This window comes from Ammospiza caudacuta, chromosome Z (assembly GCF_027887145.1).
Source record: "Ammospiza caudacuta isolate bAmmCau1 chromosome Z, bAmmCau1.pri, whole genome shotgun sequence".
In the NCBI taxonomy this organism is placed as follows: Eukaryota; Metazoa; Chordata; class Aves; order Passeriformes; family Passerellidae; genus Ammospiza; species Ammospiza caudacuta.
This window is the reverse complement of record NC_080632.1, coordinates 78,118,489-78,135,078: the sequence shown is the minus strand read 5'-3', so window position 1 is coordinate 78,135,078 and position 16,590 is coordinate 78,118,489. Positions and strand designations below refer to the sequence as shown.

Here is a 16,590-nt window from a genome sequence, read left to right as displayed (position 1 = left end):
GCCACAGTGTTACATCAGGGCTGCTTTGCTTAATCTTCACATGTGCACGTTTCTAGCAGCTATTTTAAGTCCTGATGAGTTGTCTTGCAAAGCGTCAGCCTGCTACAAGTGCCTGACTTAACTTTTGCTTTTGAAAAGCACAATCACACCATGGGACCCTAAGGGTCGTTGCTCTACTCTCTAATTAGCGCAAAAAAATCCCCAAATGTCAGCACAGGCAGGGGCCAGTTCGGGCTCAGCTTCCTTCCTTGGGTGCTGAGCTTTGCCGAGGCCGCCAAGTGCTGGGTTGTCTGAAAGCCATGGCCGAGCTGCTCCTGCGACGGGGTGAAGCAGAAAACTCCTGCTGTGGGGATGGGGCTGGCCTGTCCCCAGCTCCTGCTCGTGACATGCCACAGCACCACAGCTCTCTCCATGCTGGCTGTGTGGCACGGCTCCAGCGCTGAGTTCCAGAGCTTGATCCATTCTGCAGCTGGTTCTGAGCTCCCCACTGCCCACAGCTGTTGTGCTCAGGAGGACCCAAAGTGTCCCGTGCAGGTGTGGGTTGGCTGTGGAGCCTGTACCACTCAGTCAGAGCACACCAGCTGGAGGCATCCATGCTGCTGGGCATCGCGGGGAAGGCCCTGGGTGGCCCAGGGGCAGCGGGGTGTGGGAGGGAAGGGGTTGGCTGGAATGGATGGGACATCCTGGGCAGGGGCACAGCGAGGCTGGAGCAGAGGCGGTGCAGGGTGCAGGTGCTGCAGGGGGAAGCAGAGGAGGGTGAGGGTGGAGGTGAAGGTGAGATGCTGCCCAGCCTCCAACACATGCAACGGGGCTGGGAAAGAACCTTGCCAAGAGTTTTCCCCCCATCTCTCTCCTTAGCTGAGCCAGAGCTTCAGCTCTTGAGCTACCTCAGACCCAGAACACCCATGGCAGCAAAGGGATGGAGGCAGGGTCCATCCAGCACAGGGAGGTGACTGCATTCCTCTCCCTTTCCATGGGAGAGAGAGTCGATATCCCAGAGGCAGAGCTGCAGGCTCCCTGCCTTCCTCCAGGCACACCCCACAGGGCCCGTGTGTCCCTGACTCAGCAGGACTCACCACAGCAGTGCTGGGGCCAGCAGCCATCCTCACTTGAAAGGGAGGCTTGGCCCTGCTGCCTTCTCACAGATCCAGAGGTGCAGGTCACTGGGACCAGTGCACTGCGCGGGTTTGATGCTCCCACGGCTTATTATGGCACAGGTTCCGTTCGATTTTGACTGCCACGGCCTGAATGGGGAAACAAACAACACATCAGGCACTGACATGTTCTTTCTACAAACCCTGCTGAGGCAGCTGCCGCTGCTGACAACTGCCTTTTGTACACTGGCAGAGGAGGGGTTGGATGCTGCAGTCAAAGGGGGATTTCCCAGTCCTCCCCTACTGATTTCACAGGCTGAAGGCTCAGCTGATGCATTCCTGCATTTCCCTGGACAGGCTGAGAAACACTGTAAAAGGTTTGCAGTGCCTGTGACACCCCTTTAGCCGGCACCCTCTCAGCTTTCACTGCTGGGGGTTGTTCATGCCTGCAGGGGGGAGAGCCAGGTTCTCCCTGAGGACACAAGGACAACCAGAGGAGCTGGCCTGAGCCTGGCTCCGCTCTGGGCACAGCTCCCGTGGCAGGGCTCAGGATGGAGGGCCAGCGCCCCAGAACCTGGCCAGACAGGCTTGTTCCTCCCCAGTGCTCTCAGACACTGCAAGAGGAAGCGGCAGCGAGCTGAGGAGATGGTGCACGTGGCAGGGAGGAGCCCAGGATTCTCCACAGAAGGCTGTGATCTCCCTTTGGAGAGGAATTAAGAGGTATGTGGGAGATAGGTGTGGCGCTCTAACACCTTGCTTAGGCCCCAGGTAAAATTTGGGGGTTCTTCTGTCCATTCTTGCTGGCTCCTGCTTCTCTTGCCCTGCATTTTACCCACCCATGTGTCTTGGCTTTCCATAGGCGTGTCCTCTGAGCACGTCATCACACCACTGCACCCACCTTCCCTCAGTCCCTGCTGCTCTGATGCTCTTTGTTCCCAGGGCCTGTGCCTCGAGCTGGGTACTGGTGGGGTTTAAAACCCTTCCTAGAGCCATGTCAGAGGAGGGGAGTTTTGAGAAGAGGCAGTGCTGCCATGTACCTTTCATAAAGGGAGCCATCCACCCAGAACCAGGCCTCTGAGCCTCCCTCACTGTCTGGGTCCTCTTCCTCCAGCCAGCCATAGTCGTACCAGGGAAAACTGCCCTTCTGCAATCCAATCCAGTATGGGACATCTGCATTCTTCAGAAAGGTCTGGAGAAGAAGAAAAAGTGCTTTTCCATGTTTTATTCCATGGCATCCATGTACTGCAGTACTATTTACTTCACAGCAGGGTGATCATCTTCCCAAGGAGTCCCTGGGGCTGGAAGTTCTCGAGCCCTGGTGCTCTGGTCCAGCTTGGGAAGCATCCAGGGGTGCCAGAGACCTTCTATCCCATGTCAACCACCAGCCATGTGCTCCAGAAAAGAGCCTTGCACTCTGCAATGTTTTGGCAGGACAGGGGGCCCCCAGAACCGTGCTAGCCCACCTGGGGACCTCATGGCTGGACACACCATCCCCTGCCCTCAGCTCCCCCAGCACCCTACCGGCACAGTCCAACGACTCCAGGATTTGGTGACCAGGAGCTGAGAATATGTCTTCTCACACTCATCTCTACTGTCTTCCCACGTCTTCTTCTCCGAGGAGATGAAGAGGCACTTGCCCCTGTACAGCAGCCAGCCCGAAGGGCAGCAATCTGTGGGTAGGGGCACAGCTGAGAGGCTTGCTCAGCCACAGATGCCCTGGGGGGTGACAAGGAACAGCCCCACACCTTCCCAGCAGGCATCACAAGCCCATTGTCTGCTCCAGCACTGCTTCAGCTCTTGGACCACTCTGTCCTCACCATGGGGTCAAAAAAGCCAGCACTTGGCCCTTGGCACCTGCTGAGCAGTGCCAGTGCTGGAGCACCCCCTCCCTGCGCCATCACCACCCTACCTATGGCTGTGCAGGAGCGCAGGAGGGCCACGGTGCTCTCACTGCTGTTGAGCCTCCCCTGCACCTCCTGCATCTCCCTCTCTGTCCTGCCCAGCACCCCCGTGACGCGGCGCAGCTCCAGGCTCAGCCTGTCCAGCTCCAGCTGGCTGATGTTGCCCTCGTGCCACGCGCGCTGCAGCTCCTCTCTGGCCCACGCCAGCTCCAGCTGGGTCTGCTCCAGGCTCTGCTCCTGCGCCCTCAGCTCCTGCGCCAGGCGGCCCTGCTCGGCCTTGTGCTCACGGGAGGAGTCCTGCAGGCTGCGGGTGACCTGCCAGTCTGGGGACAGGGTGGGGTGAGCTGGGACACGAGCATGGGACAGCTCGGATGTGGGACTGACCCTGCTTGAGGCAAGTGGGGTGGGCAGGGTAAGGCAGGGGATTATCCATGATGAATGGGAAAGGTGGCAGGGAAGGATGCAGCAGGGAAGTGCACGGCTAAGGGTTGGGTAGGATCTGGCAAGGGAGAGCAGGACGAGGCAGGACGGGCATAGGAGCAGACACAGCAGGTGAAGGGCAGGGAGGGTACAGCAATATGAGGCTGGACAGTGCCAGGATGGGAAAGAAAAGGGGCAGAAATGGAAAGTAAGGTGAAGAAGAGGGATGATGGGAGGCAAAGGCGGTGTGAGGGACGTGCGAGGGATATAGGCCAGTTTGTGGCAGACAGCACAGGGACTCAGCAGTGAGTGGGCATGAGCATGCCTCCATTCACCCACAGTGCCCACCCCAGACAGATGCCCCCCAGCCCAGCCCAACCCAACCCAGGGAGTGTGATGCTCACATTCCCAGCCCTAGATGCTCACAGTCCCCCAACTCACAGCAAGTCCCCAGGGCCACGGTGGCCACCAGCAGCAGGCAAGTTATCAGCAGCCCCACAGGGATGCACCCCCGACGGGACCAGCACCCTGCACGACACAACAGACATCGCCTGAAGAGCTGGAAAACCCCTGGCAGCCCCCAGACCTCCCTCCTGGATACAAGCAGGAGTGTGGTGGCATGACAGCACAGGTGTTGGTGGGATGGACCCCAAAATGGGAGTGGGAGGACCCCAAAACACCGCCCACAACCCAGCCCAGAACCACCCTAGGTCTGCTGGAATGCAGCTGGATGCTCACCTGGGCTGGGCTCTCCATCTCCATCCCCATCCTGCCCTGCCAGTGCTGGCTGGCTGCTCTCGTAGGGGCTCTCTGCCTCATTCATGCTGAAGGCTGTGGGAGGAAGGCAGGGGAGGGCAGCTGAGGCCGAGGGACTGGGCACGGCAGGGACAGCGTGGCGGGGCCTGTGGGCTCTCACCTGCCTCCAGTGCCTGGCTGGCCGTGCTCCGGCCCCCCATCACCTTGGCAAACCTCAGGTCAGCATAAAGCTGGGCCATGTGGGGAGCGCTGGGCAAGCCCTGAGCCCACTCTGCCCTGGGGATGCCTCTCTGCGATGTCCCCTTTGCTCCCGGTGACTGCGCCGTCCCTCAGAGGTGCAAAGGAGAAGTGCAGCCAGCATCTGCAGAAGCAGAAGTTTGCTCTGCACTCTAGCAGATGGGACTAGTAAGGCACGGCTGCGGGGACCAGCACCCTCCCATTGGTCCCAGAAACACCAGCCCGTCCCCTCCCACGCCCTAAAAGTTCTCATGGTCCCCCTAGGCAGGGGCAGGGTGAGGGCAGCACAGCCAGGTGTCACAGCAGGGGCACAGCAAAGGATGGACCCAAATCTGGGGACTGCGGGGCAGAGCAGGGCAATCCTGAAAACAGGAGAAAATTGCCTGCATGGACAGCTCTGTGGAGGGCTGGAGATCTTCACAGACTGAGATTTCCCCTCCCAGCCTCTGAGAGTGGGAATTTCCCCATGATGTATTTTGTTCCACTACCTCTCATGTTCTCCCTGGTCCCTTCCAAAGAAGACCCCAGCTTTGGCATTGCTCCAAAACAGCCCTGGAGAGTTACAAAAACCAGTGATGTCCCCTTTGCCTTCCCTTCCCAAGACCACAATCCCAGCATTCACAACACCTTCTTCGTCCCTCCAAACACCGTCTTGGTCCCTCCAGGCCCTCAGTGTCTCAGAGGTCTCTACTGAACTGCATCCAGAGAAGGGCAGGTTTCAGAAGGGATGCCCCCAAACTCTCCCACTGCTTCCCATTGCCTCCCACTGCCTCCCACTCCATTCCACTGCCTTGCCATTGCCTCCCACTGTCTCTCAGATGGCCAGATGGGCACATCTGAACACAGCCAGTCCCTGGGACAGCACTGGAGGTGCACAGTGGTGCTGGGGGAGCACAGTGTTACATAGCCACTGTCCATTATCTCTGCAGGAGCAAGGGAAATTCTTCCTCAGTGGAGAAATCAAAAAATCAAAGCCAGATTTAAAGGGGATGGGAAGGAGGTTTAGAAAACTCAAAGTTGGGCAGCCTCTAGTCAACCTCCTGGAACAAAAAGGAGCATGTCCACCTGGGCGTGCAGGGGCCCAGATCCAGGGAGGTCATGCAGGGAAAGGCCAGTGGGATTTACTGTGTGACTGCTTGGTGTGCCTTCTACTGCTTGGAAGCACCGGCATGGGGATGAGGGGAGAGAACAGGGCCATTTATCATGACCCTTTGGTGTCTGGGATGTGGTTTTCCATAGTGTATTTGGTGGCAGAGTGGAGAGATGTGGCCTTGACGAGAGGAGAAGTGAAAGCTCATGCTGCAGTGTGGGAGTCTCTTTTAGGCAGTAGGGCAGTGATGCTCAGATCCTGCAGCAGAGCACCAAGAAGAGAGAACCTCCATCCTGGATGGAGTCAGCAGCAGAGCGACCTGTTCCCAGCTGGAAGCCAGACCTGCTCTGCCCTGCCCTAGGAAATCTGGTGAATTCTCTGTAGGCTGAGCCCTGCAGCTGTGCCCCATGCTCCAGCCCCAAGCTGCACCACCCCAGTGCTGTCCCAGGGGACCCTGAGCTGTTTCGGGGAGCCGAGGGGGAGCCCAACAGTGGTGCCTGGCCAATGGCAGGATGCCACTGCCGTACTTTCCCTTCCGTCACTCCTCGCCACACTTCTGCTTCTGCAGAAACCAGCTGCATTTTCATTTGAAGCGGAGCAGAGCCCGCAGGGCCGCCCGGGGCATGGCCCAGAGTGTGGTCTATGCCGACTTGAAGTTCGCGGCGCGGCCACCGTCCACCGCGCCCGACGACGACGACAGTCCCTACGAGAACGTGTCACCGCTGGGGCCGGTGACAGCAGAGCCCAGCCCAGGTGGGGACCCAGGGAGCAGCCGCGGGGATGCAGGGCACCAGGGGGATGCCCAGGGTGATGCCCACGGGGTGATGCTGCCGGTGCTCCTCTCTTGCAGGGCGCTGGAGCCGGCCGTGGCGCGTCCCCACAGCGCTGCTGGTAGCCAGCCTGTTCCTGTTGCTGCTGCTGCTGGTGGCCGTGGTGGCCCTGGGCGTTTGCCGTGAGTCGGTGGCTGCCGGGGGTGGGGGCAGCCGGGAGGGCATTGGGCCAGGAGAGGGACTGGCTGCGGGGGCTGCCAGGGAGGAGGCCTGGGCTGGGCTTCGGGGCTCCTGCATGGCCTCCACGAGCTGCCCCACACTGCCTTAGCCTTTCTCACTGCCTACCACTATCTCCCCTTGGCTCCCCTAGTCTCTTCCATTCCCTTCCATTGCCTTTCCATTGACTTCCCACCACCTCCCACCCCTTCCCACGGTCTTGCCCCTGTCTTCCCACTGCCTGCCAATCCCTCCCACTGCCTCCCACTGCCTCCCACTCCCTGTCACTTCCTCCCACGGTCCTCTCACTGCCAAGACACTGCCATCTCACTGCCATCTGCTGCTTCCCAATCTTTCCCACTGCCTCCCACCCTCTATCTGCTTCCCATTTCCTCCCACTGTCTTCCCACTGCCTCCCATTGCCAACCATTGCCTCCCATTTCTTCCCACTGCCTCCTACTCCCTCCCATTGCCTCCTAATCCCTCTGACCGCCCTTCCATCACTACCTCCCATTCCCTCTCACTGACTTCCCACTGTCTTACATTGCCTCCCACTTCCTTCCACTTCCTCCCACTGCCTCACGTTGCCTCCCCATTTTATTCCCACCACCTCCTGCTGACTTCCCTTTGCTTCCCACTGCCTCCCTTTTCCTTCCCATTTTCTTCCCACTGCTTCCCTTTGCCTCCCACTGCCCTCCAAACCCTCCTACTGCTTCCCATTGCCTGCCACTCCCTTCCACTGTGTTCCCACTGCCTCTCACTCCCTCCCACTGCCCTCCAAACCCTCCTACTGCTTCCAATTGCCTCCCACTGCATCCCACTCCCTTCCACTGCCTTCCCATTGCCTCCCACTCCCTTCCTCTGCCTTCCCATTGCATCCCACTGCCTTCCACAGCCTTCTCATTGACTCTCCTTGTCTTCCCACTGTGTCTTGCTGCCTTCCAATGTCTCCCCTCCACCTGCCACCCCTGGGGCTTCCATTTCCTTCCCACTGGCACTCCCAGGACAATCTCCACCCACAGCCAGATACTCTTATCCCACTCTCCCTTGCCAGAGGCATGCCCCAGGCAGGGCCCCATGCTCGTGTCCCAGCTCACCCCACCCTGTCCCCAGACTGGCAGGTCACCCGCAGCCTGCAGGACTCCTCCCGTGAGCACAAGGCCGAGCAGGGCCGCCTGGCGCAGGAGCTGAGGGCGCAGGAGCAGAGCCTGGAGCAGACCCAGCTGGAGCTGGCGTGGGCCAGAGAGGAGCTGCAGCGCGCGTGGCACGAGGGCAACATCAGCCAGCTGGAGCTGGACAGGCTGAGCCTGGAGCTGCGCCGCGTCACGGGGGTGCTGGGCAGGACAGAGAGGGAGATGCAGGAGGTGCAGGGGAGGCTCAACAGCAGCGAGAGGGCCGTGAGCAGCCTGCGTGCCTGCGTGAACACAGGTAGAGCGTGACAGGGCTGGGGCACAGTTGATGCTGCTGCAAAGATGCGGGGGCTGAACTCAGCCAGGCTGAGCTCCCCAAGCATCCATGGAAGGATGAGCATCTGAGCTGTGCCCCTGCCTCCAGATTGCTGCCCCTGGGGCTGGGTACTCTTCAAGAGCAAGTGCCTCTACATCTCGGTGACAAACAAGACCTGGCAGCAGAGCAGTGATGACTGTGAAGGGAGATCTGCTCAGCTGCTGGTCCAGGATGAGTGGTCACCACTGACAGTGCCGGTATGGAGCAGGGGGGCTGTGGTATCCCAGGAGGGTGGTGCTGGGCAGACCCCCAGCTGCAGCACTATCTGCGGAGGTGCCAGGGTGGCACCATAAGCCCCAGGGTGGCACCATGAGCCCCAGGTTGCCATCCTGGCAGTCTGATGGGCGAAGCACAGCCAGCCCTGGCGCTCCTGGGCACCTGGCAAGTGCTGGTCATGAAGCAGGTGGCTGATAGCTTCTCTCCCCCCTAGTATTTCGTGCATGCATCTAAGGCGTACTACTGGATTGGAGGAAAACCTCCTTATGTGGCAAGGAGACCTATGTGGATGGAGAGCAAACATCCCTCGTAAGTGCAAGAATCCTTGGCACAAGCCCCTGCCCTTTGGCCATGATAGAAAGGTGCTGTTTTGCCCCTGTGACACCCCAAAAGGGTTGACAGGGTCCCCTGAGCAGTGGCCCAAGGGAGGGGGGTGAGGGTAGAGCCAAGCTCTGGGGTGCAGTGCCACATATCCAAGTGGCAGAGAAGAAGAGCAGGAGGAGGAATGTGACACTTCCTCAGGCTGCTCTCTGTGCCAGGTGCCTTGCCTGCCCCAGCAGCACTGGGATCTATGGGAAGCGGTGTCCATGGTGAGGAGGTTGTCACGGCTGGCCTGAGACGTGCCTTCTTTCCTAGGAAACGCCATTCTCCGGACTGCTGGTCACTAGTCCTCGGGGAAATGTGGAATCAGCCATGTAACAAACCCTACCCGTGGATCTGCGAGAAATCCCCAAATCTGAGCCGTGTACCTGAGCTTCGTCCTCTTTTTCTGGCCGAGGACTGACTGCTGCCACCCCGGCTCCATCCCTGGAGTCAGGACCAGGAGCTGGGTGTGCACCCTGGGATCCTGCCCCCAGGGCATGCTTTGCCTCAATTGCATTGCAAAACTGCTGGGGAAAAGTGTCTCTATTTCAAAGCAAGGATTATGGAAAACAGTCCTTATTCCCCTCTCCCACACTCAAGCAAACACATGTTATACTGCTTTGTACTGTGCCACTGCATGTCCCTGTGTGCCCTGGCCAATGCAGCTCCAGTGCAGAGCCCGGCTCTCACCTTCTTTGTTACCCCAAGGCTGCCAGAGTGCAGGATCTGCCTTTTGCATATTTTTGACACACTGATGTCCTCAACCTGTCCATTTTGGGGAGACCTGTGGATTTACAGCCTGTCCCTTCTCTCAGCATTGACACCTCTCATCCTGCCCTTTCTTCTGCCTTCATCACCTGCCCATGGCTGGGTCCTGCCTGGAAAGGGTGCTGGCAGTGGGGCCATCAGCATGAGAAAATGCTGGAAAGCCAGAGACCATTTAGGGAGTGGGGAAGTGCTGGGGAGCTTTGAGAATGTGGTGGATGAATGAGGAAACTCTGAAACCACGGGAGGAAAACAAGGGCAATGAAGAGCCCTAAGACCATGGGAGGTGAATGTGTGAATCCTGAAACCATGGAAAGAAAGGGAGCACAGTGGAGCTGCAAATGAAGATGGTTCTGAAAAATGGAGGTGCACTGATAAGATGGTGGGAGAGAGGAAGGAGCACTAGGGAGACTTGGGAACATGGGGAAAAAGGAAGAGCCCTCCCACCAAGGGGGAAAGATCCCTAAGAATGTGGCTGGACCTTATCTGCCAAAGGAGGGTGATGAGAGACCCTAGTCCAGGACTCAGGGTGGCCCTCCCTGCCTCAGCCAGGGTTTATGCAGAGAGGGGAATGTGTTGGCAACAATTTTGTAAGCTGGACCTGGGACAGCCAGCACAGCTTCACCACAAGTCCTGCCCAACCAACCCAGTGCCCTTCTACAATGGAGTGATTGCACCAGTGAACGAGGGAAGGGCTGCACGTGTCATCTGTCTGACTTCTGTAAAGCCTCCAACACAGTCCTCCTCTAAATTTGAGATAAATTGATTCAATGGGTGAACTGTTCAGTGGAACAGCTCCATCCAGAAGATAGTGCTCAATGGCTCCGTATCCTCACTGGACACTGGTGATGATGTTAGTCCTCAGGGATTCAACTTGGGACCAATGTTATTCAGTACTTTTGTCAACAAAGTGAACAGTGGGATCAACTGCACCCTCAGCAAGTTTGGAGGTGACACCAAGCTGAGGTGTTTGACACACCTGAAGGAAAGGATGCCATCCAGAGGGACCTGGAAAAGCTCGAGGAGTGACCCATGGGAGCATCATGGGGTTTAACAAGGCCAAGTGCTGGTGCTGCCCCTGGGTCAGGGCAGCCCCTGGTGCCAGCCCAGGCTGGGCATGAGCAGCCCCAGAGCAGCCGTGCCCAGAAGGGCTTGGGGGTGCTGTGGGTGAGAGGCTGCACATGGCCCAGCCATGGCACTCCCAGCCCAGAGAGCCAAACGTGTCCTGGGCTGCACCCAGAGCCCCGTGGGCAGCAGGGCAGGGAGGGGATTCTGCCCCTCTGCTCTGCTCTGCTCTGCTCTGCTGAGACCCACCTGGAGCCCTGCATCCAGCCCTGGGCTCCCAGCACAGGAACCACAGGGACCTGCTGGAGCCAGCACAGAGGAGGCCACCAAGGTGATCAGAAGGATGGAGCAGCTCTGCCATGAGGAGAATTGGGATTGTTCAGCCTGGAGAAGAGGAGGCTTCAGGGAAAACTTACTGTGGCCTTCCACTACCAAAAATGGCTACAAGAAATCTGGAGAGAGACTTTACACAAGGGCTTGTAGCAAGAGCACAAGGGGAAATGGCTTCAGACTGAGAGGGCAGCTCCTAGGAGAGCTTCCACAGAAGGAGGCTGGTGGAGCCAGCCCAACGGCATGGCAAGGCTGGGACAGGACTGCAGGTCCCCTACAGTCTCAGCTATCATGCAAAACAAAGATTGTTGTGTGTGGCTTGTCCTGCAGAGTCCAAATGTCCTCCCTGCTCCCAAAGACCTGAGTTCCAGCCCCCACTGCCCACAGTGTTGCAGTTACCACTGCAAGGACACACTGCAGCCCCCATCCAGCCTCGGGTCCATGCTTTCCCTGGCCTGGTTCAGCATGGCTGCTTACTTGCCCATCTTGATATGTGGCTTCACCTTTCTTCCCAGCTGCAGGATTTGCACTTTTACCCACCCCAGTATCAGCAGGCTCCCATAAAACCATTTCTCCAGGCCTCTCTGTACCCAGTCCTGCCCTCCAGTTACACATTACTGGTGTGGTATTGCCCCCCAGCTGCCTGAGCCACCCCCTACCCTCCATCCAGTGCACTGATGAAAGATCCAATGAGCACAAACCCCAGAATCAACCCTTCAGCAACTGCATTCAGGAGAACAGGGGTGTTTCTGACACCCTCTGCAGCCCTCACACCATTCAGGTTTTCCACCCAAGCTCTCCTCCTCTACTCCTGCCCTTATATATCCCCACTTTGCCAGTGAGGAGACCATGGAAACCAAGTCCCAGACCTGAAAGGTTCATGATAAACATTCCCCATCGCTCTCCCCTTATGCACAGCCCATTGCTGCTACAGCAGGAGGCAGGCCAGGCATTGCCTGCCCTTGGTAAATCCTGCCTGGATTCCCCATCCACACTGGATGGTCGCATGCCCAGGAGCTGTGCTGCATCTCCTTCCTGGCATTGAGGCAGGACAACAAAGCTCAGCCCAGGACAGGAGATGTAGGGATAAGAAAGGGCAAGGCAGGAGCCAGCAGCAAATAGTGGCAGAGGCAAGGGGCAGCCAGGAAAACTAACAGAGTCCTCAAAGGGACTCAGTGGCAGCATCTTACCCACCTTCACCAAGCCTCCCCCAGTGGAAGGCTGGTACAGACGTCCCTTGTTGAGGAACACCTCTGCTCCAGGCAGCTGGGCCTGCAAGGCACAGGCAGAGATGCAGATGGAAAAGCAGAGATTGAGCTCAGGTGGGAGCCCGAGGCAAGAGGCTGTGAGCTGCCAGCCTGGGGATAGCAAAGGGCAGGAGGATGAGAGGTGCCAGAGAGATACACGGATACTGAGAGACACTGCAGGAGGCAGGAACTGCTGACCTTTTGCATAATGAAGGAGAGGGATGATGAAAGCAAGGTGGATGGACACAGAAGGGGGCAGGAGAAGAGAGGAAGAGGAGCAAGGCTTGAGCACAAGCAGACATTGAGGGGATAAAAGCTCAGGTGTTCTTTGTTGGGTACCCATCCTCAGAGGAACCATTCTGAGCTGTTTCTGTGTTACTGCGCTGTGAATAAATGGCTTTGTGGAATGAGACATCTGAGACTCTTCCATGGGAAGCCTGTGACAAGCTGAGTGCCCGTGGGCAATGGGCACCCCCCACAGTCCCACTGTCATCACCCAGTGCCCACCCTGTGCTGGGGCATGCCTGTGGCAGTGAGCACAGCTGGGTTCCACCCAGCCCGGCCACGGTCAGCACCAGCCCAGCAGCAGGATCTTGCAGTGAATGTCACCCTCACTGGGGTGTGTGCAGGGCACAGGGGGACAGGAGCAGAGCCTCAGCACAGTGCAGGTCACTGTGGGCCCCACTCTGGGCCATGCAGGCAGCTCAGCAGCAGCAGCCCAGGAAGGAACCCACCTCTGTCCTTCTTCACTGTGGTCAGGGACAGAGTGTGGCTAAGACCATACTAAGTGGAGACACATCTTCATATCCACAAAAGCAGAAGTAGTTGCTTTATTTGCAAAAAAGTCTTTTTTTTTCCTCCATATATTCTCATTTTAGGGGGTGGGGAGTGAATGACTTCCCTCCTGCTCAGCATGCTCTGTGTTGTGAAGGGCCCAAGCCCCTGGGTACAGGGCTACCCTTCCCCATGCACCTCCCAGTGCTGCTCAGGCTGACAGGCTGCCCTGGCTGTGGGGTTTGGTATTTTGCATGTGCTGGGAGAGAGTCCCAGCAAGGTCTGTCCCAGAACTGCAGGCTGCTGGAAAAACCCAGTGGTCTACACCAAAACCAGAACAGCCTCTAGGACCAAACAACTCCAAGTCAAGCCCTAGCAGGCCTTTTAGGCCCTCACACATCACCCAAAGTGAGGATGTTTGCTGGAACCTCTTCAGATTGGGCAGGCACCAGCAAACAAGTGCTGCCCAGCCCAAGTCCTCCTTGGGATGCAGAGGCAGAGGGTCACCTCTCAGCAGCATGACCCAGGAAGCAAAAGCCCCAGAAAACCAGCAGGATCAGAAAGGCCAGAGCCTTCATGGGACCTGTGCCAGCCTGAACGGGAGCTGCTGCTGAACGCTGCCTTTGGGCATGGGCATGCTTGGATTCCTGCTGGCTCAATGCTGGCTCCTGGCCACAGGATGCAATTTCTCACTTGTGAGTGATGCCACCGAGTCTGGGAGGATGCACCTCCATCCTCCCACCCCCACACCCCAAAGCCAGCTGCAGTTATCGGCAGAGTTTATTGGCAAAGTGCAGAGTTCTGGAGGGTAAAGAGGTTTGTGCCAGGAGGCAGCAGAGTCTGGGAATGCCCACGCCCTGGGGTCAGGCAGGGAATGGGGTGGTGGCACAGGCTGGGGGTCACCCTGGCCATCAGGGCCTCACACAGCTGTAGGTGGTGTTTCCCCAGAGGAAGGCAGGAGGCGAGGACTGGAGCCACTGCACGGTGGCTGCACTCTGCTTGCAGACCCATCTGAGGGCGTCTGTGCAGGCACCACCTAAAAGTCCCAAGCCTGACACCCTGCCACAAGCCTGGAAGGACCTGGTGTAGCGCTGGACTGGGAAGATCCTGCAAGGGAGAGAGTGGGCTGAGATAGGATGGGCAGGAGGAACCAAGGCTGTCCCATCAGCAGCTCCCACAGCCAGGGACCAGACACAGCACAGGGATGCTGTGGGAACAAAGTTCACCCTCGCCAAGGGGCACAGTCTCCCACCAGCCTCTTCCCAATTAGGCCACATGCCCTGATGCCCCCAGCCCCATCTCTCACAAAGTACCCCCAGGTCAGTCCTAGCAGGGCTGAGCACTGACCAAACTTGGACCCTGCTCTTGCCGAATCCTCTGCAGACCCAGGCAGAGTGTGGGCACCAGGGTCAGGCCCCTCCTAAAAACACCCCTTCCCTAAAATGCCCCAATGCAGTCCTGGGAAGAAAAGAGGTGGCCAAAATCTGGATTACATCCCTGCATGCCTGTCCCCAGCACCACCCCGAGCCCTGCTGATGGACCTTCAGCACACCCGGCTGGGAACAAGCTCATAGCCTCACCATTCCAGCGTGGTGCCATCCAGCCACTTCCAGTCAGACCTGAAGCCATCCTGCTTCAGCCCCACGTGGAAGGCGTCCATGTTAGCTGTGCGCACCAGGAACGCCTAGCACAGGAGAGGACCCACCTGAGCTCCAGGGGACACCCAGCCCAGCCACAGGTCAGAGATGGGGCTGTGCTGTGTGGGCATTGCCAGCTCCCTGCCTGGAGGCTGTGCCAGGCTTTGGGCACACAGGCTGGGAAGCTGAGACAATGCTGTGCCTGTGGAGGGACTGTGAGGTGGCCACCAGGACAGCCCAGTGCTCACAGGGAGCCAGCAGTGTGCACTCACCAGGGTGCTGTTGGCTTGGATGGTGACCAGCTGTGCCCCTCTGGAGCAGCAGTCCTCTCTGCTCTGCTCCCAGCTCTTTCTGGCAGAGGAGAAGTAGTAGCACTGCCCCGCATCCCAGAGCCAGCCAACAGGGCAAAACTGGCACTGCCCTGCACACCAGAAACACCCAGGTGGGGTGGGGCAGCTGGCCAGGGCTGCTGTCGCCAGCCCCAGGGACCAGGAGAGTGACAGTGGGGCAGTCAACCAACCCATCCTGTTCATATGCCTGCCCCACGGACACCACTCTGCATTTGCCCTCGTTTGTGAGCCCAGCTCCAACTTTCCAGCCCCAGAGCCCTGGGAAGAGGGGCTAGCTACAGGATCATGCTGGAATTGAGCAGGGAGCTGCAGGTTAGGGAAGTGATACAAACACAGTTTACAAAGTGCTGGGGGCTCAGATAAGGTTTCAGCTGCACCAGAAGCTGATGTCATTGGGCACAGGGATGCTGGTGGCATCCATGGGCTGGTGCTGGTATTGTGTCCAGGTAACACTGAGCTGTCTGGGGTCATCTCTTCTAAAGGGGCCTCAGCAGTTCAGCCTGTTCAGCAGTGCTGGGGCAGGCTGCACACCACAAGCTGAGGATTGGGCAGTAAAGGTGAAGGAATATGTAAGGAGAGAGCTCAGGGAAACATCCTTGAGTAGGGACAGATTCGGTTGCTTGAAAGCAGCAGTAACGCCCTCTCCAAACCTTACCCAGGAGCCCACCAGGCTCTCTTACCTCCCAGTGTCTGTTTCCCATAGCTGGGGCGCTCCTCTATTCTCCAGAGACCGTCTGTGCAGCTTGTCTGTTGTTGCACTAAATCTGCAGCAGAAGAGCACAGCTGGGTCCTAGCACCTCTGGGCTGCTGCTGCCAGCAGCACCCAGTGTCCTGCCCTACAGGACAGCCTCGTGGCTGTGGGTGAGGTGTGCCCTGATTTAGCTACACCAAGCTAAGGTCCTTGCAGATTTTGCTGTGACTGGGAGCCCTGCACATAGCAGGCCTTTGGGGAAAGTGCTGCTGTCTATCAGTATCAGTGCCCTCCCTCCCACCTTTCATTGCCACCTGATGGAGTGGCTTTTCCCAAGCCCACGCTGTCGCCCCAGCTTCCTTTTCCAGCCACGTAGGTGGTGTCTTGTCTCACCAGTTCTCCAGCTTGCCCCAGAGCCCACAATGATGCCCTCAGCCCCAATCAGAAGCACCTAGGTCCATGGGGAAGCCACAGCTCATCCTGCTGGGACACAAGGGCTGTGGTGCCAGCCTCGACCCCAGGGCCCCCTCTGCAGAGATCTGGGCACTGCGTGGCTGGTACTTACACTGGAAACTCAGGCTGACAAGGATGATCTGTGCCAGCAGGAGTGTCAGGGAGAGGAGACCCAGGCTGAGGGCTGCCCAGCACCAGGGCAGGCGCACTCGCTGCTGAGGGGCTGAGAAAAGGAGTTAACATAGACCGGGGTGGGGGAGGAGGAGAGATATTTTGGAGGGAGCAATGGGGAGCCTTGAGGGAGGAAATGTCTGTGAATCCCAGGTGTCAGGAGGCACTGGGGGAGCCCTGGGAAAAGTGGGGGAGAAGAACCTGTTTACAGCAGTTTGATTGTCCTTGAATTACCTGCCTGCACGCAACGCTTGGTGGGGAGAGCAGAGGGGAAGCGTCTGTGCTGTGGCACGGGGGTGCAGCGGGCATGCCCTGCCTTCGAGCCCCTCGTGCCCCCCACCCCGAGAGCAGGCGGGAGAGGAGCTGTCCGAGAGAGGACACCCACAAAGAGGGAGTGGGGGCAGCAGGACTGGGAGGACATTTCTGGGGAAGGCAAGGGGCTGCAGGAGGGCAGGGGACCCACTGAGAGAGTTGGGGGCCGTTACCTGGTGTGGGGGGAAAGCGCAGGTCGGCGTACATGACACCCTCGTCCATCCCC

General features: G+C 58.4%; 3 protein-coding genes across 3 annotated transcripts; 1 reads left to right on the top strand and 2 right to left on the bottom strand.

The window, feature by feature from the left end:
• Positions 1 to 528: 528 nt before the first annotated feature.
• Positions 529 to 4,431, bottom strand: LOC131571448 (B-cell differentiation antigen CD72-like). Its single transcript, XM_058824164.1, has 8 exons — positions 4,332 to 4,431; positions 4,154 to 4,246; positions 3,857 to 3,943; positions 3,004 to 3,318; positions 2,616 to 2,764; positions 2,132 to 2,283; positions 1,077 to 1,244; positions 529 to 734 (listed from the first exon to the last, which is right to left on the bottom strand). The coding sequence occupies exons 1-7, from the start codon at positions 4,408 to 4,410 to the stop codon at positions 1,106 to 1,108; spliced, it is 1,014 nt and encodes a 337-aa protein (XP_058680147.1). The 5' UTR covers positions 4,411 to 4,431; the 3' UTR covers positions 529 to 734; positions 1,077 to 1,105.
• A 1,571-nt stretch (positions 4,432 to 6,002) lies between these two features.
• Positions 6,003 to 10,283, top strand: LOC131571494 (B-cell differentiation antigen CD72-like). Its single transcript, XM_058824234.1, is given in 7 exon segments — positions 6,003 to 6,078; positions 6,081 to 6,251; positions 6,349 to 6,450; positions 7,598 to 7,912; positions 8,039 to 8,187; positions 8,421 to 8,515; positions 8,843 to 10,283. Coding segments are annotated over 7 exon segments (1,056 nt in total). The 3' UTR covers positions 8,991 to 10,283.
• Positions 10,284 to 13,661: 3,378 nt separating this feature from the next.
• LOC131571563 (killer cell lectin-like receptor subfamily G member 1) lies at positions 13,662 to 16,586 on the bottom strand. Its single transcript, XM_058824325.1, has 6 exons — positions 16,538 to 16,586; positions 15,994 to 16,104; positions 15,418 to 15,501; positions 14,660 to 14,808; positions 14,331 to 14,434; positions 13,662 to 13,857 (listed from the first exon to the last, which is right to left on the bottom strand). Exons 1-6 carry the CDS (start codon positions 16,584 to 16,586, stop codon positions 13,662 to 13,664), a joined length of 693 nt encoding a protein of 230 aa, XP_058680308.1.
• Positions 16,587 to 16,590: the final 4 nt, after the last annotated feature.

Coding starts and splice junctions, on each gene's coding strand:
- LOC131571448 (XM_058824164.1), bottom strand. CDS start 4,410: ATGGCCCAGCTTTATGCTGACCTGAGGTTTGCCAAGGTGATGGGGGGC. Junction 4,247..4,331: donor CAGCCAGGCACTGGAGGCAG/GTGAGAGCCCAC, acceptor TTCCTCCCACAG/CCTTCAGCATGAATGAGGCA. Junction 2,765..3,003: donor GCGCTCCTGCACAGCCATAG/GTAGGGTGGTGA, acceptor CCCTACCCACAG/ATTGCTGCCCTTCGGGCTGG.
- LOC131571563 (XM_058824325.1), bottom strand. CDS start 16,586: ATGGACGAGGGTGTCATGTACGCCGACCTGCGCTTTCCCCCCACACCA. Junction 14,809..15,417: donor TGGGAAACAGACACTGGGAG/GTAAGAGAGCCT, acceptor TCTGGTGTGCAG/GGCAGTGCCAGTTTTGCCCT. Junction 14,435..14,659: donor TCCAAGCCAACAGCACCCTG/GTGAGTGCACAC, acceptor CTCCTGTGCTAG/GCGTTCCTGGTGCGCACAGC.